Raw genomic sequence first — 22,588 nt, 5'->3', positions numbered from 1 at the left:
TCTTTGTCAATTTATGAAGTTATAAATAGCTCAGTTGACTAAGGAGTATTCAACCCACCCTTGTACCTGAGGTTTCGTTTTGAGTTCGATTCTCCCTCGATATTGCTTGTATAAAGAAAAACATTCGGATATATAATGTTGATTCCAATGCTTTATGGCATGGAATGTGAGACGGTTAAAAAGCAACACGTGCAAAAAATGAGTTTAACAAAAAAAAGGAGGGGAACAACACCAGACACAACGGAAGAGGCATAAGACTAAGGTAAAAGAGAGCTTACGAAGATGTGAATGCTTAGCTAGGGTACACGAGAAGGGATATGGTTAAGACCAAGAATATTCAAGGTAAAGTAGAAGTGGCCGCAGTGTAAGCCGTAAGGTATACACACTTTCTAAACATTAATGGTCATTAAAGTTCCCGTAAACTGATTTAATGATAGTAACTAAGTTTTCGGTCATGATATTTAGAGGCTGTTAGTCCTCCATTCAGTCATTCACGTGAAAATGTATATATTGTTTTCAGATTTTGAAACCATAGCGCGGCAATGGCGCTCAACTTGGGCAACACTTGCAGCTACTCCAACTCTTTATGATTCGTCTTTGGAAAGCACCCGCGTTCCGCTCTTAGAGAGTAGAAGGTCTTTCATATCTCGGTAGCTTCTGAGCTCCTCCAGTGCATCAGATGTCTTCCGAGGCATAAAGAAACCAGAAGCCGTAGCAACTCCTCCCTCATGTTCATTCTTCCCAGACTGCGATGAGTAACAACTTGAATCTTGGCGCAGAGGCGGAGCTGTCCTCAGCATCTGAACCAGAACGCCGACAGCAGCATCTTGTGATTTTCTACCCATTGGCAGTGACTGAGATATGAACTCTGAAGGCCTTTTGCCGTCACTGTTAGCCCAAAATGTAAAGAGAGAAATATAAGATGATACGGAGCAAGCTATGCATCTTTTTCAGCACGCAATATCCTAAATGTAAATTCAGATTGTGTGTATACGATAAGGCAAGAAAAGACATGTCAATTCAAGTCATTTAAAGTAAATAACCCGTCAAACATGGTAATCATATGTTTCCATTTCTTACGTTTTCAACATACCATAGCACATTACCAAAAGAATCTAGCCAAGGAAACAATAGTTACAATCTCTAACGGAAAGTGAATTCCGATACAAGAGCTGAACCAGGCAAATGATGGATCATGACCATGTAAGCAAATACAATGGTTTCTAATTTCATCACAGGGATTCAGGTACAAAAAAGACCCAACTATGTTCTGTTATTTACTGCTTCTTTTATCCAGATTCCATCAAAAAATCCAAAAGTTCAAGAAGCCGGAAACAGATAACCATTATGGTGAGAAGCATGAACAATCCATGCAGTAAAGTAGTCACAACAATTATGGTGGAAATAAAATTATACCGCTGCAGAAATCAAACTTTATCTTAGGTCAACAATGGGCAATGACTGCATATATATGTATATATACCATAGAGATTGCACCAAAAGGAAAATTTGTATACCATAAAGATTATTAAGTACCTGGCTTGAGAATCTGATGTATCAACATCATCCACGTCAAAAGGACATGAGAACTCAAAATCATCCAAATCATCCTGGAAAGACAATCTACTCGAGCTTCTAGAAAATCCAACACGTGGTGAGCCACTAGACGACAACAATCCTGAGAAACGCCCCGAATCATCTTTGCTGTCTTTCATCACCTATGAAACAAACAAAAGCTGGTGTTATAGAAACCGTGAGAAACAATTTATTTCAAGACCACAGGTTGCATAATCGGAAAACAGGGACTACCTTCTGACCAATGTAATGATTTGAACTTCCAGGGTGAGTCTCTCCGGCCCTTGAAACCTCCAATTTTCTGATTGCCTTGATTCCAGATGGAAACTCTTGCGAGGAATGATCATTCCTTGTGCTTCTGGGTGATAAAGGAGGAAGAGAATTTCTACTTGGATCAGAAAAATTGGGGGATAAGTATCTAGGGCTCCCCATTGGAAGGGGGATGCTTACAGGGGCAGTTCCTGAACGAATTCGAGTTTGCATAGGATTGAAATTACCACTGGACAAGTATGTTGGGGGTGATGGCGATGGGGATGGCGAAAATGGAGGTGAAAGCTGATACTCATCAGCACTCATATTTCGTTTATGACGTAGAGGTCTATAGTTTTGACCTCTGTTGGCGAATGTATCAATGGGAGGAGATCCAACATCATGTGACATAGGAGATGCACGATATGCAGGTGGAGATCCAACTAAGGGTCTATTGTGCATAAAAGGAGGTGGCCTGTGGAAGCCACTTGTCCAGCTGTGTGGGCGTTGGTGTGGCACACCAGATGGCGGTCGTGCTCCTCTCGACGGAAAGGAAGTTGCACTAAAACCCTTCCCTGATGAGGGGAAAGACCTCAGGGGGTCAGTGGCAGGACTACCAACATAATCAGTAATTATCCTCGGTGGCGTTGGTGCTGAAGGCTCAAGATTTAAATCAGCTAGTGTTGGACGGTAATTCACAGATAAAGAAAGGCGGCCAGGATGAGCCTCTACGGGAGCAAAACTGAACTCCTCCATCAGTTCCTCCTCCGCCCTTGAGAATGGATCTCTAAGTGAAGACACCTTGTAGATAATATCAAAATTGTAAGTCTGACTAGATGTACTTAGCTGTCTAAAGATCCTATAAGCTGGAAGAAGTCTCATATACAAATAAAGAGTACGTAAAAGAATGATTGACTTCTTGTATGTCCTTTTGTAAGAGGCCGAAGTGTCGCCAGTTTGGGGAGCCACAGCCCTTGGAGTTTCGTACTGGACAACCCACCTCTCTATGATTGTCTCAACAGATGTCCCCTCCACTGAATTCGCATACAGATTGTCAACAGAAGAAGAACTAGGTCCTCCGCGAACAAGTATAATGTCAATTATCATAGGATCCATTACACTTCTGTGCCAAAAATTTAAATTCTCAAGAGCTGCAGGGCGGTCTCCTAGTATTAAGTTAAACCACTTGTCACTCTTTCTCACTTGAGTTGGAGATGACAGGTCACCGCTGCGATCATGCGGGTGAAGAGAAGGAATCCTAGAGTCCAAAACAATATGCAAGCTTTTCAATAGAAATTGGGAAACTATCTGTTCCATTTTCCCCGATTCGAGCTGAGAATTATTCTGAAAGTCCATAATTCCTGAAAACTAAATCTTTAACTAGACTCCCACTCCCTCTCATACAGCATTTCAATCGGAAGCAACCGGTACCCACAAAAACCTCACCTTGCGCAAATCACTCAAAAACAACAACACGAATTTGGATAAAGTCTTGATCCTGCATTAAACCATACAACTATTTGATGTGCTCCAATGCAATTCTCGGATTAAGCGAACTGACAAAACCAGTGAAAATTAAACACCCACTTCCGGAAATCTTATTCAACCATCGATTAGTAGTTCAGAAGTGCCAGAACAAAATTAAATTCAACCATTGGCAATGATGATGGTGCCGTGTTGCAGCTAGTCTGCATACAAAAATGGAGAAAAATCAAATGACCCAAATAAAACCCACATCCGAAATTCAACATGCAAAGCATTCAATGACCCATTACGCATCCGAAAGCAAACGGATCAAGCATATCGGGCAAATAGGTCCTCGGATGATCCAACAAGAAGATCATTAAATTAGTAATAAATTAACAATCTTAACCAAACATAAATAATCAGATTACGCTAAAAACGAGAGATCTAATCTTCCCAGATGATCTTGAAAACGTTGTTAGACAAATAATTGATATGGAAACAGGAAACTTACTGAAAGAAAAGAGCGATGATAATTTGAAGTTGTTCTTCTGCAATGCAAGAGAGAGAAGGAGAGGGGAGAGAGAGAGAGGAGCGCCGAGGGATTGCGTAGAGCAGAAAGAGCCCACGTTTCCCTTCTTCTTTCTTGCTCGGTTTGTTTGATGGTTTGAAGTAAGCATTTTCAAATTTTGAAGAATAAAAAATTGCCCTATCATTTGCGTCAAAGTTATGTCATTGCAAATGGTCTTTGACTTGAGGAGGAGGGTGACGAGATAAAATGATATTATCTACTTTGAAGTAACGGAGAGAAGATGAATTTAGTCGCACAATAAGTTAGTAATAATGTGATTTAAATTTATATTTGATGAGAAATGAACATAAGTCATTTCACTTACAAGTGAAAGAGAATACCGCTATATTATAGTATTAAGTTATGGGCGAGGGGATAAACTTGAAACATGATGATCGATTTTGTTTATTTATTGTATTAAAAATAAAAATCAATTTTTTTGTTCAATAAACTAAAATACTTAGATTGCAATAAAATTAATAATTTTATTTAAATATCACCTTTTGTAATTCATAATTTTTTTTTATCTGAAAAGATAATTTAATTAATTTGATATAAGGTTACAGGCCAACACAAAGGAAGGCAAATGACCCAATTATATTGGGAGGAATAGATACATAAAAACCCAACCCAATTAAATAAACTAAAAAGGAAATCCAAATTCCTAATTTTCGATCGCAAAAAGCAATGTCTGCCACCGTCACCGCCACGAAAGTCATGCCAGCAGCAACACTAGAGAAAACAACCGAGTGGTGAAAACGAACAAGACATCGCAACACAAAAGTACCAAACCCGCAACAAGAAGCACACCACATCCAGATTTCTTCACTAAAGATGCATAACCAAAAGATAGTCATCAAATCCAAATCTCATTCACGAATCCCTGCAAATATATACAAACATAGTAACACATGGGGTAAAAGGTGAGGTTAAGGGGATATGTAAAATATCCTTACTTTGGCCGAAGCCGCAATACACTTGGTCTTGATGGAAATCCAGCAAGCCGTTTTGGGGTGGGAGGGGACAGTGAGGGAAGAGAAATAAATCTGACAACCATATTCGGCCCAGAGTCTGTAGATCAAAGCAAATGATGGGGTAGGGATGGTTTATGGGGAAGGGAGGCAGAGGGGAAAAGAGAGGGGAGATGGAGTTTTGGGTTTGGAAAAGAATAGTCATATGAGAGGGAGGGGTGGAGAAGAGGGACATGAAGCTCAAAAGTAAGACAAAATCATGGGAAATTTTGAGACAAATCTCAAGGAAACCGAGAAAAATCTCAGGGGAAAATTGAAAAAGAGAGAAGATGATCAAGAGAAAGAGGGAAAGAGGAGAACAAGGAACTTGGACAAGGATAGCCACTGGCACCCAAGCCAAAGGCTAGGGCCGGGGGCAAAGGAGTTTGCAAGTTTGGTAAATCAGAGAGGGTTTCACGCGTTTTAATTCATAATTTTTTTAGTAGTAATTCATAACTTTTGTAGTAGGGGGGCTATACTTATATAGTTAATTGGTAAGAAGAAGAAAAGTTGGTGGGGATCATCAACCCGCATCTGAAAACACAAACATCATTCATACTTATGGAAAGAGTTTGTGTGTGTTCTTCTCTGATAGGATTTGTTAAAAAAAAAAAAAAAAAAGAATATGAGAAATTAATATTCTTATATATTTATAATCTAAATACGGAGAAGGTATAAAGGTGAAATTCATAATTTTAAACTGTCCTTCTCTCATTAAGATCTCAATAGAAAAAAACAAATCCACAAAAGAATAAATAATAACATAAGAAGAGCCAAGTTAAATTATACATAAGGCGCCAAACACCGAAATCGTAAAATAGTATTATTTAGCATGTAACATGACATGCCGAACGAGGTCTAATATTCTGATATTTCTACACCATTTTTAACTTTTAAGAATCCTGTTGCAGCAGAATTTTTTCAAAAATAGGTTTTACTATGCTTTTGGTAGAAATTTGATCAATCAATAAACATTCGTACGTGTTAAGCTAGCTCACAATTTGCTGCGTGTACTCAACACCTATCAAATTACTATGTTCAGCAACCCTTAAGGAAATGACGCTTATCTCCACGAAAAGAATAGCATCATGACCATAAGTTAGAGCATAAGAAGTCTCGGTCGCCGAACATTGTGATGTTCGGTAAGCCCAAAGTGCTTCATTAAGAGTTAGGTGCCACATACCAGGCCTGTTCTTCACCATTTTCCCCAAAATGCTCACAATGATTTATTTGCTGCTTCGGCCTGACTATTAGCCCGAGGACAATACGAGGTAGATTGTTCCAGCCGAATCTTGAGAGTAGATATATAATTCTTCAATATTTCATCCGTAAAAATTGTGCCATTATCCGCGATGATTGTCTATGAAATACCGAATCTTGTCACAACCGGTTTGTTTTCGCAAGATCTATATCATAGAAGTTGCAGAAAACGTTGTGAGGTCTGCCTTTTATTGGACCTCGATAGCAGTTTCTATGAATTTTAAGAGAGGGATAAAAGAACATGCTAGCAGAGCCCGAAGTATGACTTTTAATAATCTTATGTGCATCAAATTTGAAAATAAGTTCTTGTGAAAAATATGGCTGTTGAATTTTAACAAGATCTTAGGAACTTGATACGCTTATTAATGCAGAAAATATTTTGAGCTAGGACCGATCGATCCAACAAGTACAAGTTATTTTTTCATGAGATGGATCTTTGCTGCCTCTGCAATGGTAACGAATGGCTCGATAGAGACGAGTGAGGAGGCGTTGGGAGCATCAGTCGTCTCTTCCTTGACATCATACTCGACTCTGGTTTTGATGATGCAGCAGCAAGAGGGTTGCGAATCCCCGGCCGGCAACTCCTATTTTCTCTGCTACTTCAAACCGAACACGGTATGAGCTAAGTCCAAAATCCAGGTCCGCCTTCATTCACCTCAGCTTCTTTCGCTCGCGTCTCATTGTCTGCCTTTGTGAACTTTTCCGTGTGTCCAACACCTACACACACACACATACATACATATACACACCAATTAGCTCAATCAATTACCATTTCTCGGTTCAAAATCCTGATGATCAGCAAGAAGATTAGCGCGGATGCAGCAGCAGGTGTTGTATTAATTATGTAATTATATACCTGATGCAAACTTGATATGAATAATAGTCCCAGCCCCTCCATCACCATGTATGACTTGAACTTTTTCAATCATATCTGGAAGTTGTTGTTCCACGAATCTTGCCAGCGCAAGCGTGCCGAAGAGCTCCCATGCTTCACTTGCAGGCACCTCCGCTTCTAACTCATGCCAAAATTCAAAAAATTCAAAAGTTCGACATCTGCAATGAACTTGATAAAATTTATGTAATAATCGGTAAATAGCGTCGATATGCATTGATCCTATATCTCACCAATTTAGAGTGAAATTTGCACTTCACATTCTATCCATATCGATCCTTGATTTTTCGTATATTTCAACAAAAATATAAACAATTTTGTGAATATTTTAAATATTGCAGATAAATCATTCATCCTAAAAATTCTTTTCAATTTTATCTCCCACCGACAATAACTAAACCCATGAAGTGGGTCTTATAATAATCTGTCACTCACAAATGATCACGATTCACCATCTAATGCATGCTAACCAATTTAGTGTTAGCTCTATGAGTGCAGTTCTAGTTTAGTTGCTCATAGCAAGCGTAATTAGATTAATTGACCAGAACAATATACTTAACATTCAAGTACTAACTCGAGGTCAGCCCTTAATTTTGTAATTTTCAAAGTGATGTAAAAAATCGATTTGGCAAAAAGAAATTGACACGGGATATCGGTCCAATTCGAAATCGGAAATGCCACTTTTGTCGCAACTAAAAGGATGACATTGACAATGATCGAAATGGCCACCAACTTCGACCAAAAAAAGGGAAAAGAAAAAAGAAAAAGAAAAAGAAAAAGAAATGGCCACAAACCTTCCACGGCCACGCAGTTGAGATAATACAATGGAAAATGGTCATCATATTATGTCCACATAAATTTAGGATAACAGAAGCAAAATAAACTAAACAGGGAACAAACAGTCGGTAAATATTGCAGGTAATGTTTTAGATTACACTGTTTCAAATTTGCAAAGTAATCTGATCTCAAACTTTCTATTTTGTCTAAATTACCGGAATATGAATTCGAATTTAAATACAGAAGATGAAAAATCTAATATTCATGCATTTAAATCTCTAATTCTCTTTGAAAATTTGAATTCAAAAGGCAAAAAATTTAATATTTATGCATCTAACGGCATCGCCGAATCACTAATTCTCTATCAAGATTCATAACACTAAGTAAAGCTTATTCAACAAATCAAACAACTCTCCACGTAAATATAAAGCATTAAATATCTAGTATTTATCGTAAAATTAGTAACATTAATCCGTTCACTCAGATTTTTACCGTTTCGCCGCATACTTATTGCTGACCCAACTTTAGGAAGATTAGGACGTCCCACCCACTAGTTTGTCAATCAAGTTACCTATGCGAACTCGATAGGCCACGATGCTCCATCAAACGTCCATTTTCACATGCATGCCAAATAGGTTGTATAATTGCTAACTTATGACTCCTTTTTTAAAATGACAGAAAACGTTTTTAGAGAAAATATTTTTAAATTCTAAAAGCACTTGAGTGTTTCCTGAAGGAAGTACCAGTCATGAAAGCACTTCAAATGTTTTTCTAAGATTCAATTGCGTTTTTACTAAGAATTAGATCAAAAATATTTTTACCAAAAACACTTTTAATCATTTTAGAAACACTTCACAACCAACCCTTATTTGTTACTGCCAAAACCTTGTCGGGCATTGTTTATTTTAACAAATTTTTTTGGGAGTTTTAACGAAAAGTTCGCGGTACTGTTCACTTTAACGAAAAATCATATTTTTATACTAAAAAGTCAAACATGATATTATTCACTTTACCATTTATTTTGTCTTTATCGTTAAAACTCAAAGTTTTCAAGCTCTTTTCATTAGTTTTTTTTTTGTTTTTTTTTTTTGCCCTATTAGGGTAATGAAACAACAGGAAGTGTGGTTGGATTTGGTCAGATACAATCAAACGGCCCGAAACATCTGATAAGTTTTCTTGAATTAGTCAGTGGTCACGGTCAATATTAATAACGTGTGGAAACAATGAGAAAATGTATTTTTGAGCCAAAAAACAATGAGAAATTTGATCAACAATATTGAGGTCAACTCAATCTTCTTCATTATTTGTTTGTGTTTACATATGACTATTCCAAACATTGACAAATATAAAATAAAAAGAAAAATTATTTGAAGACGAAAAGGATGGTTGTTTCAATTAGTAAGGGAGTGTTTGTGATTAATCCCCATTTTAAGTTTGATTTTCGCTGCTAGCTGTTCTTGTTGGTGCAATACCTAAACTTTTGAACAACAAAAATGAGTAACAAATGATTTCAATATAACAGAGTTGATTAAGTTGATATGTTCTTTTTGTATATAAGTTTGATTACGTCCTTTTCATCTAATTTATCTTAGATTAGAATATTGATTAGCAAAAAAATTATAATTAATGAAATTCATTAACTTTCTTGTTTACAAGTTAAGTTGTGAATTTTTATTTTTTTCTTCTTTTGAGAAACACGATAAGTGATATGTTATAATGGTTTCGTTAAAACTTTGCTCATAAAATTTCATTCAAGAATTAAGGAAGAGAGAGAGAGAGAGAGAGAGAGTGTGTGTGATACACGGGCATGCTTATGTTACATAACAATGTAGAATACAATATTGACCAAATATAGCGTTCTTTAAATCTAGAAAGAAATAAGTCAAAAGAAGAGTCATGTTATTGGCTTAATAGCTAAAATTCAATTAAATTAAACGAAAGAGTCATCAAGATATATCATACAAAAGATTTCTACTATATTTTAAAGTTTTAAGCCATAAAATGTTTAGTTAAAATTTGAATGATCAAGAAAGAACGGTCAAAAACTTGAAAGAAGATTGTACTCCAAATACGCAAAAAGACATGATTTATGACGGGCGCAAAGGCGTAAGCAGAATCACAAATTCGTAACCAAAGCAGATACAGTGAACCTGGACACATCCTTTTTGGCCTTTAAAAACGTACTCTGCGCACAGCACCCATCAAACACTTTATTTTCTGTTAGCTGTGACCTGTGAGTTTTTTCGAGTCCAACAAAAATGGCGGTAACGAAGCAACTGCCGGCGGCGGAAGAAGAGAAGCTGCTGAGGCAGAGGAACGAGGAGTTGGAGAGGGAGTTGAGGAAAAGCCAGGAGAGGGAGGAGCGGATGAAGGCGGAGCTCCAGAGAGCCCGCGAGAGGCTCCGAGTCGCCGAGGAGGCAGAAGAGCGTCTCTGCTCTCAGCTCGGCGAGCTCGAAGCCGAGGCCGTCGATCAGGCGCGTATGGATCACGGCCGAATTCTGGCCCTCGCGGACCAGCTCTCGCACGCCCAGCGCCTCCTCCAGGCTTCCGCCATTCCCCTGCCGTCGTCGGGACTCGCTTCCAAATGACAGCCTGGCTGAAACATTAGTTACTAACCGTTTCCTCTTTTGTGAAAAAAAAAAAAGCCGTAATTTTGTTCTAGTTTGTGTTGAGTTGTTGGTTGTAATTAGAGTGGTACAAAAAATACCCATCATCGTGTCGGTATCTCAAATCAATAGCTCATTATTGTAAGTAAGTCCGCTTTGTACGTTTTTTTGTTGTTGTAATTTGGACTTGTTCGTGTTGTGTATTATGTTGTTCGATAATTTGAATCATTTGATTTTTAATCATTTCTTTCCCTTTGAAGAAAACGAATATGTAGAGAAGAAGAGAGATATTTTGTTTTGCAATTCTTGTTCTTGGTGTTTGCAATTTCCGGCCGATAGTCTTTAAAGGTTAGCTTGGTGTCGATCATATTCGGATTGATAACTCATTAAATTCAATGTATATCGACAAAAAGAATTGATGCTTTGTCTAAATGTCGAAAATTGATAAGTCTTCCACCTTAAATTTGGATATTCCTTTCGTACCACCATCTTTCTTCTCTTATAAAATTTCTAATGTGATTGAGGTTTTTCTTAATATGAGATAGGTTGTTGCTGCGCTGATTGCGTAATTAGGTGACATTTATTTTTTATTAACATACAATAAATTTAGTGAATTTTTTACTACATAGGCCAAAAATTTATGATCTTGAAGTCTTAGATCTCCAAATCTAACCACAAAGTTATGATCCTGAAGTTTAGATCTCCAAGATTTTGGTTGGTTAATTGTTGATCTAAGGGTGTATTCAATTGAGAATTTAAGCGACTTTAATGGATTTATAAATTCATGGATTTTTATGAAGTTTAATTGATTTGTAGAGATTCCATATAAAATTTTGATTCAATTTTCTCGAAATCTCATGGGAAGAAGTGAGATTTGTGGATACTTAAAATAGACTATAAAATTTCTCCAATTCCCTCTAATTCCTCAACTTTCTCAAATTCTTTAAAATCAATTTCTAATTGAACACACCTGGAATGTTATAAACTTCTTTAAAATCCTAATTGAATACACTCGGTTTCTAAGGATTTTACTAAATTATCTTAAAATTCTAATTGAATACATCTTGAATTTCAGATAATCACTTAGAATCCTAATTGAATACCCCTATATTCATTAAAATAATTAAAATTCCTCAAAATCCTAATTAAATACACACCCTAAATGAAGATTAGAGTAGATGAGATGGCAAGTGAAAGTTGAAAAGTATATTTGTGGACAAAGTTGCGACTGCAACTTTCTTTTTCCCCACCGAAAGGAATACGAGGAAAAAAAGGGAAATGTGTAGGGTAAGATCACAATGCAGACTTTTAAAAATGCTAACCAATAACGTCTACGCAACATGTTTGAAAATATTTATACGTCCTTGATTTTGACGTGCATTAATGCAGAAAAAAGAGAGGAAGAAACCCCAATAATCGTCTGTTCCCTTTGGACTAACTCTATCTCTCTCTATATATGTTTTCTGAATGAGTTAACGTGAACGGGAATATTAAGATGACAGTGTCTCAAATAAACTATGCAACGTGCAGTGGGGTCAAGGTGGTCTTAGACCACTCAAAGTTCGGGAAATATACAAGTGAAGGGCTTTCAAGAACCTTTCGACAACAAAAAATCATCAAGCGTTTGGTAAAATACTTTAGTGAATAAACTGAAATTTTGTTGTTTCTATTTAATAACTTATACTTTTAACATTGAAACCCTCCAATGTTCGAATCCTAAATTCGTCACTGTCAACATTAATAGATTCAAAGACATTGCCACGATAATATTTTGAATAATATAAATCTCTTTCGTGCTTCCGGAAGAATGCGATGCATAAGATATGATGGCTTTTATCTCCCGTATGAAAGCTTAGAACAGATATTTCGGTCTTATTACTCAATGATAATGGTCCAGCATGACCATGACTGCTGAAAATTAACGGTGGAAACGAAGTCGGGGGAATGCATAGATAGTGCCACATGGGTCCACACCTACATGCTATTGCCTAAACTTTTTCTCTTTTCGCATTCAGATAATGATATATATAAAATCGTTATGTTACGTCTCAATCTAATAATACAGAGACGGAGCCATGAAAGAATCATGATGGTTTCAGGGCCATGGTGACATTCTTTTAACACGTAGAAAAGTTTGATATTATATTTATGATTTTCAAGATTTTTCCGTAGGCTCAAGATTCTAATATGATGTTTTTATTGTGATTTCCTTCATTGAGTTTGATTCGAGGTTGGTGGTTCCTATGCAATTGAGGCTATTCGTTGCTTGTGAGCTTTGAGGAGGACTTTGGTCTAGGGATTAGCTGAAGGCGAGAGGAAGAAAGTCAGAGTGGCTTCTGGCTTACGTTTAAGGAAGGAAGAGGATGATGAGGACCGGATCCAATGACGGTGGTTGCTCACCACACAACAAAGTAATTTTCGTAACATCAGGAGAGCATTTCGAACTGAGAGTTTTGGGCCCCTTCTAGGATAAAATATTGGATCTGCACTGCTATAAAACATTGTTATGCAAGTTTTTCTTCACATGACAATATATTATTAGATCGGAACGCCATATAGCAGTGAACCAGTTTCATATAAATTACTCTCCATATTTTGACTTCCATGTAACTGAAATGTTATTGTAATGATATCTCAATTTAATTAAGTAAGTTTCTGCCGTGCCATACGAACCATTGCACAAATGACGTGTTTGATACAGTATACGAACGTTAAATTCGTATGCCATACGTGGTCATGTGGCATCTAACAGTTCAGACTGTGTTCGTAAGTCATATACGTGTTTGTCTAACATAACTGCTACGCATTTCTTCGCATTCCGATTCATACTTCATATACGTTCAGTTTCCACCTTTGTCCGATTCAAAAATGGACAGAGGACGAGGGCAACGCGAAGCTACACCATGTGAAACTAGGTCTGTCATCTCCAATGTCCATGTGTAATGTTGTACTTGTGCATATTACTACACATGTTCCTATAACCAATAAGATACGTTCACGTCATGCATCCACTGAGATTAATAAGTATGGTTTTACGATTCGATTGAAATGTTTAGCTCAAAATATGGAAATTTAGTCGTCCAATAAACCGGTTTACAAGGCGCATTGTAGAATTTTGGATTGATCAAATTGCTTTTTGAAACTCTTCTAGGATACCCAGAGCATCCTCAAGAGTATCATTTATTAGGCCTTCCTTAATCCAAAAAGCTGTAAGAGAAGCTGAGCTTGCTAACCAAGCTAAAGTTCTGATTCGCCCACTTGCCCGAGCACACTCTCAACTTGTACATGCGTTTGGAGAATGACCCTTATAACACGGCTTAGTCAGTTATTTTCGCAGTTCAGATAAGATTTGAACCACCACTTCTCTAAAAATATGGACCTTGACGTTTGTATTTTCATTTTCGAATCAAGATTTAACGATTAGAACATCTGGAGTATCCTATACACTGGAAATTATTGGATCTCGGAACAATCAAATTTAAGAAATTCCGATTCTTGCTTTCTCTTCATAATATTTGGTCGTTGTTTAAGTTAATTAAAAACCAACCTGTGCATGTCTTCATAGCGGTACCGTTGTAAATAGAAAGATTATGCAATCAGCTAACTTTTAATCTAAGCAAATTGTAGCCGTTGAATAGTTAAGGGCACAGTCGGCAGCACATTATCTCAACTCAAAACAGATCTCCCTTCACAGTCTTGGGTTCTGATCTGCAGATAGAAGGGCTCTTCTTTAGGATGGCAAAGCAGACTAAATCGACAATACGCAGTTCAACTATTCTATCCTCGCCTCTCTTTTATCTCCGGGTCCCTGAAACCAAATATTAGTCATAATCCAATCGACTCACAGGTTTGAGGGTGCGATTTAAGTATTTACGGATCATGAATCATACCTCTGAATGTGATCGAGAATGAGAAGCCTGGGTCCGGGAGGGATTTTCACGTCTCTAAGAGCACTGTAATGAAATTGCATGACGAATGGAAGGGCGTTCATTAAAATGAATACAGGCTACATGGTTTATAAATATGGACAAAGTGACTTTACGATAGAATGTGAGTGATGAAAAATACGCAAATCCTGCTACTTGCCTATCGTTGAGCAGAGGTAAAGTGTTGTCGGATAATAGGCCTTTCTTGAAATTCTTCTCGTAACTCTGGAGGCCGAGGTTGCTCAACATGCTTCTTGTTTTAGAATAGTAGATATCTTCGGTAGGTGGTTGAGAAAATTTTTGCCCCAACTGCATAACCATGTGAAAAGTGCTTTGAGCGTGTATAAGTAACAAGACCACGGATGCTAACAAACATGCATGTAAGCAGTGCTAACTCATACAGGTCTGGATATGAAATTGGAATAATATGAAACCACATAGACGTTCATCTACATTTGGTATTTTCGAAAAGAAAAAAAAAAACGTGAGTTCCAGATTTTCAGCTGCTTCATTGCCTTACAAATGACATGTTTGTTTTACTAACGTCTCCAAAAACCGCAATGCAATCATGTAGCTAAGGACTAGAAAATGAAAACACTTCACCTTTCAGCTACTATCAAACTGATAAATCATATCTTGTCAGTGTCTCACCTTGAAAAGTCCACCTTGAACAAGTGCAAAGAAGAGTCCAGAAGTAACCGCATTTGCTGCTTGATTGGGGCCACCCATGCCGCTCACAAGTGAAAACAGGGCTCCGGAACCAAAAGCAGCCACCATGCTGCAACAAAAATAGGGTAGTCACAAAATCAAGGAAACAAAGGCCACTTGTATCAGAAATAAATGAAATCTATAATACCGGCACATTGAATTAATAATATAAATGAAGAACAATCTTATAGATGATCCATTTCTAGATAAAGAAATACATTTTTTCATGGGAATGAAAAAAGAGTGGTGGGGTGGAAGAAACAAATCGACAGGAGATCTCCTTGGGACCTGTTGAAAATTTAGGCAGGTGGCACACCCTTGGCTTATGGTCGGCCATGTAAGTTTCAGTTTTTCCAAAATGAACCAAAGGAACCAATCCATTAAAGTCTGTTCCTTACTCTTCAAATGACCTAAAACAGCCTAAAAGGCAGCAGGGCAACATCCACATACACAGGAGCTAAGATAAATTTTAAAAGAAAGGTTACCCTAATATAATTCATAGAATTTTGGCTAAATCACAACACAGAATATGGCCATATGAGACCAGGCATCCACAACAACTTCCATGTTGTTAACTACTGCCTATAATTCTTCATTAAAGCAATCATAAGCTCAATTGATTGTGACTGCAATTTTATAAACACCAAACAGTGTGGACAAAGGAATAGGCTCACCTAGACTGGACATCCTCCTTGCCTCTCACTCTTTTCATGACACAGGATATGCCGGCATTGACACCAGTCATAACAGCAAAGTTGCGAGCTTGGACCAACGGACCACCTGCAAGGGCCTATGATCAAAGCAAACAAATTGTGTATATCAACAGAACTGCTCCACCAAGTACGGGTGACTGTTCTGACTAATTCAAACATTAGCCATGTTTCAAAATTTATCTGTTATTATTAAGAAGAAACATGTTTCCCACCATAAAACATGTAGGGTTTCCTTAAAGAATGTTTGGAGTTCATACAAATTTCAACTTCTACAAATCCTTAACAGAACTACCAAATAATAGTAAATTACACGGAAAAAAACCCCGAGAACTATAAGTTTCATAGAACAAACACTTATGTTGATTCTTAGTTGCGAACATCCTTCAGTGTCCCTACCATTGCAACGTAAGCAAGGTAGGGTTTGAAGCGTTTTTCTCCAAAGCCTAGCATTTTCAAGGGTTATATGTGAAATGCTCAATAATTAAGCCCAATAAAGTGAAAAGGAATCAAATTTTACTCTGCTTAGCTCACTAATTGCATACTCTAATCCCATCTGAATACCACTCATTTGAAGAATACTAGGTTCCATGTTTACTCTTTGCCGCCCCAAAGTTTCTAAACAACGGCACCAACAGCAATCGCAGTAAGCAGACTCAAAGAACAAAGTAATAATTTGTCCTCAAGAAATTAACTTTTCCTGTATTTAAATACTGCAAATTGCTACGAACAAGAAACAAAATATTGGGATTTATCATATAATCAAAATGCCAAGTAGGGTGTGCTAAAGTTTCAGTCTTTCTCCAAATTCTCCGCGCAGTTCACAATAGAAATCCAATCCAAACAAAGCGTATTTCGTAATTTAAACGAAAATATAGTGCAATTTTTGTGTGTGTGAGAGGGAGAGAGAGAGAGAGACCTGAGCTTGCTTGAAAGAGGCCATGGCTTGGGGGTTGAGGCCGGCCTGAGGAGGAGGAGTGGGAAGAGAGGAAGAAACATCGTTGGTGAGGGTACCCATGAAGGCGCCGATGGCGGCGCCCTGAGCACCGCTGGTGAGTGTGACGACGGCGGCCTCGACGGGCAGAGATTGCTTGGCCAGCCACCCCCTGACGCCAGCCTGCAGCTCCTTGAAGCGAGCCTGGAATTCCTCAATAGGGTTCTGAGGAGGCACCATCTTCTCCACCATAGCTCCCTGTTTTCCTTGTTCCATGCGAGATTTCGACTTCCCCAATTCGATTTCTGCTTCTTCTTCTTCTTCTTCCTCTTCTGGTTCCGTAATTGCTATTGGAGCATACAGTCTCTCTCTCTCTCTCTATGGATAACGAGGTTTCTTTGTTTTTGTCTCTCTTATATACTTCCCCTAAACCCTGCCCTGCCGTATGGCTATGGCCTTAGACCTGCCCAAATTAAACCCTCCGAAACATAACTTCCACCGCTGAAAACACTTGCGTAAACCCTCGACAGTTGCGGTACATTTTGCCTCATTAGCCGGTCAAACTCATTTCTTATTAAATTTTGGAGGCAGATTGTCTGCCCTACTGTTTTCCTGCTCTTTCCACATACTTCTATTTGTACGGTTATGGTTAAAGTATGTCAACATTTTATATTAATTTTTTAATAAAGATAATAAGACAAAAATAATAGAAATATAAAATATTAACGTGATTTAACCGTGATCGCACAAATATAAGAGAATGAGAAAAACACGGTAATAGGAGGACAGACAATCTGCCTCATTAAATTTTTTGGTTTAGCTTGAGTTAATGAGTTTCCCTATGATCAAATTGATCGTACTTTATTCGTTTTGTAATTTGCACCTTATAACTTTTTAATTATTTAAAGGCATATAAAATTTTTAATTATTTAAAGGTGCGTAAGTTTCATTTCCACTTAATTATATTTAGTTAACGGGCACTATACGTGATGAAATTTATAAAAATAAAATTGACGGTTGAAGGGGTGTAATGGCTGGCACGGATTGAAGTTTTAGCGAGGGTCAAAAGTAAATTTAGTTTTCCTCTTGACCAAAAGAAAAAAAGAGTTCAAGATGCAAAGCAACACCAATTAAACGTGAGATTTGTTTGGAACACGAAGCGTGAAAAGTTTTTTTTAAAGTATCATTTAAATTGTATAATTATGTGTGATCTACAACTCTGTGTTTCGAATATACTGAAACTTCCCGAATTAACTTAAACCTTGTGGTAGATTTTTCAGTATGATGAATCACGAGCAATACGCTACATGTCATCATATAATTAGCAAAAATCTTTTTAAAACTTCCTCCAATTATAATATGGGATGTAGCATAATGCCAATATTAAGGTCCACTGAAAAATCTCTCGGGCCTTGCAATGCGAGGCCAAGTCCATTGCCATGGAACCATATTCATTACTTTTGTAAGTCCCGCGTTTTTGCCATTCTCTTTCGCGGGCGGCGGTGGTTAAATTACTTAATTTTGGCGCCAATCACAAGCCGGTGGCTAGCAGGCTAGCAGCCGTCCGACCCGCTCTTCCGCCGCCTGCATCTCATCGTGGTACCTTCTCCCTTTCAATTCCAGATACTTGTATTATTTGGTTTACAGTTAATTTAGTTCGTTATCAGATCCACAACTCCTGTTACCCTCTGATTTGTGGTTTTGGCATTTCCGCAAACACCTTGTGAGCGTGGCTGCTGCTGATTCTTTAGCTTCACACATATGCAGACAGATTCTCTCCCTGCAATCTTTCTACTGATCTCATCTTATATGTTAATTTTATATTACATTGTCTTTTTCCATGTATGATAATTAATTTGATGAAACGCATCCGAAGGTCGAGGATCGAGGAGGACGGGGAGGAATCAAAGTTTATTGCTTTCGAGCAGCCGGGATGAGCACGTCGAGGGAGGAGTCGCCAGATTGGCTGCGCTCTTTCCAGGTACTCGACAAGAATTTCACCAATCTTTTGTAAAAGTTGAAACCTTCATGCTCTAATGGGTACATTTTGTTCATGTTGCTGGTTAAAGTTGCTTGGCAGTTTAGGTATTTGATTGGTTTTACATTTCTTTTTCTGTTTTGGGTCCTAAGTGGAAGGTTTTCTTTGTTTTCAGGTGCCCAAAACTCATTCACCAGTGGAATTATCCTCAGATTCCGAGGCTTCACTGAATGGTGTTCCCTCGGGGGAGGATAAACCAGAAACTCATTCCCCAGTGGAATTATCCTCAGATTCTGAGGCTTCTCTGGATGGTGTTCCTTCGGGGGAGGATAAAACTGATTCCTCTGAATTGTTTCCACGTAAATCTTCTAAACTTACCGATGAAGATGAGAATAAAGTTACTGGGGAAAGTGTTGCAGAGTCTCCATCTGGTAAGAAATTAAAACGAAACTCTCCAAAGCAAAGGAAAAAAGCAGAAGATCAGAAATCCCCTAAAAAGAAGAAACTAGAGATATCCAATGAAGGAGAAGGTAAATGCGAAGGGTTTGGTTGAAGCCTTCTGATCATGACGTTTGTAGACTTATAAAAGAGAATTTTTGGTTCAGGAAACAGTGATGATGCAGAAGTTGCAGAGGCAGAAGTTGCAGAGGAAGAACCATCTGGGAAGCACATTGAGCCTCATGTAAGAGTTTACTATAGAAGTAACAATGATTCTCTATGTAATTTTTTATAATTAATGAGTTGCTTTGGATATATGTAATTTGCAGGTCTCCACCTCAAGGTTGCCTTTGGTGCTGTCTGAAAAAGTCCAACGCTCGAAGGTACAACAAGATCTTATCACTTGGTTATAGGTTGTATATAGAGTCAGCAAGATAGTGTTCTTATCAAAAGTAGAAACTAATGTTGCCGATATATTGTTCCATAGCTTGGTGTTTTACATCCCCCATTACTTTCCATTGAAAAGAAATGGTTTGTATTTTGTATAGGCACTTGTTGAGTGTGAAGGAGAATCCATAGATTTGAGTGGTGATATGGGTGCTGTAGGACGGGTAATTATTTCGGATTCCAAATCTGCGGATCCTGAAATGTACATTGATTTGAAAGGTATGTCTTGTTTATATAGGTAAACAAATTGGTGGTTATTTAGCCTTGTCAGTGCAACTTATTGTGCGGCGTGTTTCTTAATTAGATGCCTACATCTGATTAGTTTATCTTTGGTTTAACACTACAGGAACCATATACAAAACAACAATAGTTCCTTCCAGGACATTTTGTGTTGTAAGTTATTGTCTCTACTTAGCCCCTTACAGAAATCAATAATCTTTCCTGTTAACGAAATCCGATGCACAATAATAATGATGTGATATGAAACATTTTTTTTTTGTTCAGGTTAGCTTTGGTCAGTCGGAGGCAAAGGTTAGTTAGCCATTTAGTTAGGTAAGCAGGAAATGGATAACTTAATGAAAAAGGTATGGTTTAACTCTGAATTGTATATTCCTTGAGCAGATTGAAGCTATCATGAATGACTTCATTCAGTTGAAACCACAATCAAATGTTGATGAAGCTGAAACAATGGTTGAAGGTTGGTTTTTGTTGCGGTGGCTGTTTCTTTTTTTTTCATTTTCTCTTTAAAAGAACTTCTGAAACAGTAATATCCTTAACATCTCATCGTTTTGAGTGAGTAGGAACCCTAGATGGTTTCTCGTTCGATTCAGAAGATGAGGGTGACAAACTTCCTAAAGCCACACCTCAACAAGCTGATCAAAACGAGGATGCTGAAGAGCAAAATAAGGGGGCAACCAAGGCAAAGACTAAGAAAGCATCGGTATGTTTAAGAACCTTAATTTTTCTATTTCTTTTGCGCAAATGCAATGAATATTTTGACGATGTGAAGTTTTCTTTGTCTACAGACTGTTGTAAGGAAGAGAGCTAAACCTGCCGGAGGGAAGCCACAACCAGCAAAGAAACCAAGAAAGAAACCTCAAGTTTCCAAGAAGGCTAAGGGCAAGAAATGAGGCACACAATTTTGTTTATCATTTATTCTGCTGCAAATCGGGATATTAGTTCTCATAGTTGACAGGAGTGGATTGGTGATGTAGAATAGCTAGCGGATCAGGTTATCTAGCAGCTCGACGGGCATAATCACAAGAATAACAAGGTTTGAGTTGTATGAAGTGGCGGCCCCCTGTGTCTGATTTAGGCCGAGAATATGCCATTTCGAAGGGAATGATATGTATCTTATTACTGTCATTGTTTTAAGTTGGTTGATGGAGTATTTAGTGACCATTACCGTATAATGATGCCGATTGGTGGCCTATATTCATTTGAAATTTTTACATGTAGGATCCATTGTTCATGATTCGATACAAGTTTTGTATTGTATTTGTATTGTTTCTCTCTCTGTTTGTCGAATCCCTCCGATACCATGTACTTGATTCATCACACCAGGCTTCACAGTTGCTTTCAAACGATCAAGATAATATGTAGACGATGAGAAGAAGGATTAGCGGCGGAACTGGTAACAGCGTGTTAGAAGAAGAATAAACCATCTGCACAACCTTCTCACTGCCAGGCACTTGATATCTCGGAGGAGCTAACGCATAATTTGAATTTCTCGTCCTGCATCACGGATGTTTTACCGTATGAAATCCGGGAGTTGAAAAGAAAATAAGCAGTTGTTGAAAATATTCGAATGATGATGATGGGGAGGAAAAAAAATGTACCCGTTGCCGTAGGGGCAGAAGAAAATGGCGTAATCAAAAGCCTTGCATGTAAAAGTGCTTGTGCCATCATCAAAAGCATAACTGTAAGCTCTTGGACAAGCTTTTTTGAATATGGTGGAATACTTGGAAGGCTGGCATGTCGTCGGGTTAGCAAACTGTCCGCTGCAGCAGTACTGGTCCAAACCAAATGCCTCGCAGGCGCTCTTGCATCCGATCACGGTCCCTTCGCTTCCTCCTCCCACCACCTGAAGCTCTTTCGGGCAACCTGCACGCGTGTTTCATTGCCGCTCGGCCTTCAAAATTTGAACCATTTGGGGCTCGAAAAATTACAAAAACTTGATCAAGACCATAATTTACCTGTGTTGATATCTGAAGCGCAGCCGGTGGCATTACATGCACCAAACACGCCGCGTGGTGCGGCGATGAGGGGCAGATTGTAGCCGTCTACGATGCTGACATCGTAGAAATCTAAACCATTGCCAATGCCGAGAGTTATTTCAAAGAGCGAGGCAGGTGGAGTGGCACCACTGCCACCACATTCCAGCCTGCCTCCGCAGTCACCAGTTTGACACGTGCCAGCTCCCTGCTCGTCGAATGTGCAGCCTGTCCTAGCCCATATACGCCCTGACCATCCTGGAGTAGAAGGAAGTCTCACACTCTGGCCGGGGTCTAACCGAAACCCCGTTGTTGGGAGCGGAGGGGTGCCGGAACCTGCCAATGTACCGGGCCAGATGGTTTCCGGGCAGTTGTTTGTTATAGTGAATGTGGCTGAGTAGGATAAAGAGATGAAAAATGGAAAGAGGATGCAAAAGAAGCGCAGAAAAGTTCGAGGTCTCGTCGATAGTGGCATGTTCTAGGCTTATAGGTTTTGGTTTGGTGTTTCGCTTTTCTGGTGGAATGGGATATATGGAAGGATCGGAAGAATCTGTGAGGGGAGGAAATTGTGCAATCTCAGCCGCAAGATGACCTTTCTGGGTTTAGGATTTCTTTTATCTTGGATGGCCTCTTGAAGAAGCGATTCCTTTTCTACCAAAAAGAAACTTGGACTAATGAATCTCCAAACCGAATAATCTTCCTCCAAGGAAAATAAACGATATTCTTTCGAAGATGTCTTCGAGAACAAGCAACATCTGTTTCAACACTTGGATTGAATTCGATCTCTCTACATGTACGCAGGCAGTGTCTGATCTATAAGCTCGAGCCAA

The 22,588-nt window shown here is 38.4% G+C and overlaps 5 protein-coding genes and 2 long non-coding RNA genes across 9 annotated transcripts; 3 read left to right on the top strand and 4 right to left on the bottom strand.

Annotated features, from left to right (window-relative positions):
* Positions 1-260: 260 nt before the first annotated feature.
* On the bottom strand, positions 261-4,038 carry LOC103439976 (autophagy-related protein 13a-like). 3 transcript variants are annotated; one of them, XM_017333397.3, is made up of 5 exons: positions 3,803-3,985; positions 3,412-3,512; positions 1,810-3,322; positions 1,537-1,718; positions 261-888 (listed from the first exon to the last, which is right to left on the bottom strand). In XM_017333397.3, the coding sequence occupies exons 3-5, from the start codon at positions 3,178-3,180 to the stop codon at positions 585-587; spliced, it is 1,857 nt and encodes a 618-aa protein (XP_017188886.1). In that variant the 5' UTR covers positions 3,181-3,322; positions 3,412-3,512; positions 3,803-3,985; the 3' UTR covers positions 261-584. The 3 variants fall into 3 exon arrangements, with proteins under 3 accessions (XP_017188886.1, XP_008376856.1, XP_028962083.1); XM_008378634.4 differs by having other exon boundaries at positions 1,810-3,512; positions 3,803-4,038; XM_029106250.2 differs by lacking the exon at positions 3,412-3,512 and having other exon boundaries at positions 3,803-3,957.
* A 1,921-nt stretch (positions 4,039-5,959) lies between these two features.
* Positions 5,960-7,275, top strand: LOC114826191 (uncharacterized). Its single transcript, XR_003775109.2, has 3 exons — positions 5,960-6,140; positions 6,501-6,973; positions 7,013-7,275. It is a non-coding gene; the product is annotated as an uncharacterized lncRNA (long non-coding RNA).
* LOC103439977 (uncharacterized) lies at positions 6,392-7,691 on the bottom strand. The gene is made up of 3 exons (XR_011582952.1): positions 7,255-7,691; positions 6,986-7,141; positions 6,392-6,846 (listed from the first exon to the last, which is right to left on the bottom strand). It is a non-coding gene; the product is annotated as an uncharacterized lncRNA (long non-coding RNA).
* A 2,181-nt stretch (positions 7,692-9,872) lies between these two features.
* On the top strand, positions 9,873-10,707 carry LOC103439978 (protein RESPONSE TO LOW SULFUR 3-like). Its single transcript, XM_008378636.4, has one exon. The coding sequence runs from the start codon at positions 10,057-10,059 to the stop codon at positions 10,384-10,386; it is 330 nt and encodes a 109-aa protein (XP_008376858.1). The 5' UTR covers positions 9,873-10,056; the 3' UTR covers positions 10,387-10,707.
* Positions 10,708-13,881: 3,174 nt separating this feature from the next.
* On the bottom strand, positions 13,882-17,248 carry LOC103439979 (chloroplastic import inner membrane translocase subunit HP30-2-like). The gene is made up of 6 exons (XM_008378637.4): positions 16,668-17,248; positions 15,713-15,828; positions 14,982-15,108; positions 14,491-14,639; positions 14,295-14,357; positions 13,882-14,212 (listed from the first exon to the last, which is right to left on the bottom strand). The coding sequence occupies exons 1-6, from the start codon at positions 16,956-16,958 to the stop codon at positions 14,182-14,184; spliced, it is 777 nt and encodes a 258-aa protein (XP_008376859.1). The 5' UTR covers positions 16,959-17,248; the 3' UTR covers positions 13,882-14,181.
* Positions 17,249-18,067: 819 nt separating this feature from the next.
* On the top strand, positions 18,068-21,048 carry LOC103439980 (DNA-binding protein BIN4-like). Its single transcript, XM_008378638.4, has 11 exons — positions 18,068-18,281; positions 18,559-18,663; positions 18,836-19,190; positions 19,266-19,342; positions 19,428-19,481; positions 19,647-19,764; positions 19,892-19,938; positions 20,050-20,076; positions 20,167-20,242; positions 20,346-20,485; positions 20,571-21,048. The coding sequence occupies exons 2-11, from the start codon at positions 18,616-18,618 to the stop codon at positions 20,673-20,675; spliced, it is 1,047 nt and encodes a 348-aa protein (XP_008376860.1). The 5' UTR covers positions 18,068-18,281; positions 18,559-18,615; the 3' UTR covers positions 20,676-21,048.
* Positions 20,947-22,563, bottom strand: LOC103439981 (pathogenesis-related thaumatin-like protein 3.5). The gene is made up of 3 exons (XM_008378639.4): positions 21,741-22,563; positions 21,384-21,648; positions 20,947-21,279 (listed from the first exon to the last, which is right to left on the bottom strand). The coding sequence occupies exons 1-3, from the start codon at positions 22,231-22,233 to the stop codon at positions 21,132-21,134; spliced, it is 906 nt and encodes a 301-aa protein (XP_008376861.1). The 5' UTR covers positions 22,234-22,563; the 3' UTR covers positions 20,947-21,131.
* Positions 22,564-22,588: the final 25 nt, after the last annotated feature.

Source organism: Malus domestica, chromosome 07 (genome assembly GCF_042453785.1).
Source record: "Malus domestica chromosome 07, GDT2T_hap1".
NCBI lineage: Eukaryota > Viridiplantae > Streptophyta > Magnoliopsida > Rosales > Rosaceae > Malus > Malus domestica.
This window is presented reverse-complemented; position numbering and strand designations above follow the sequence as displayed.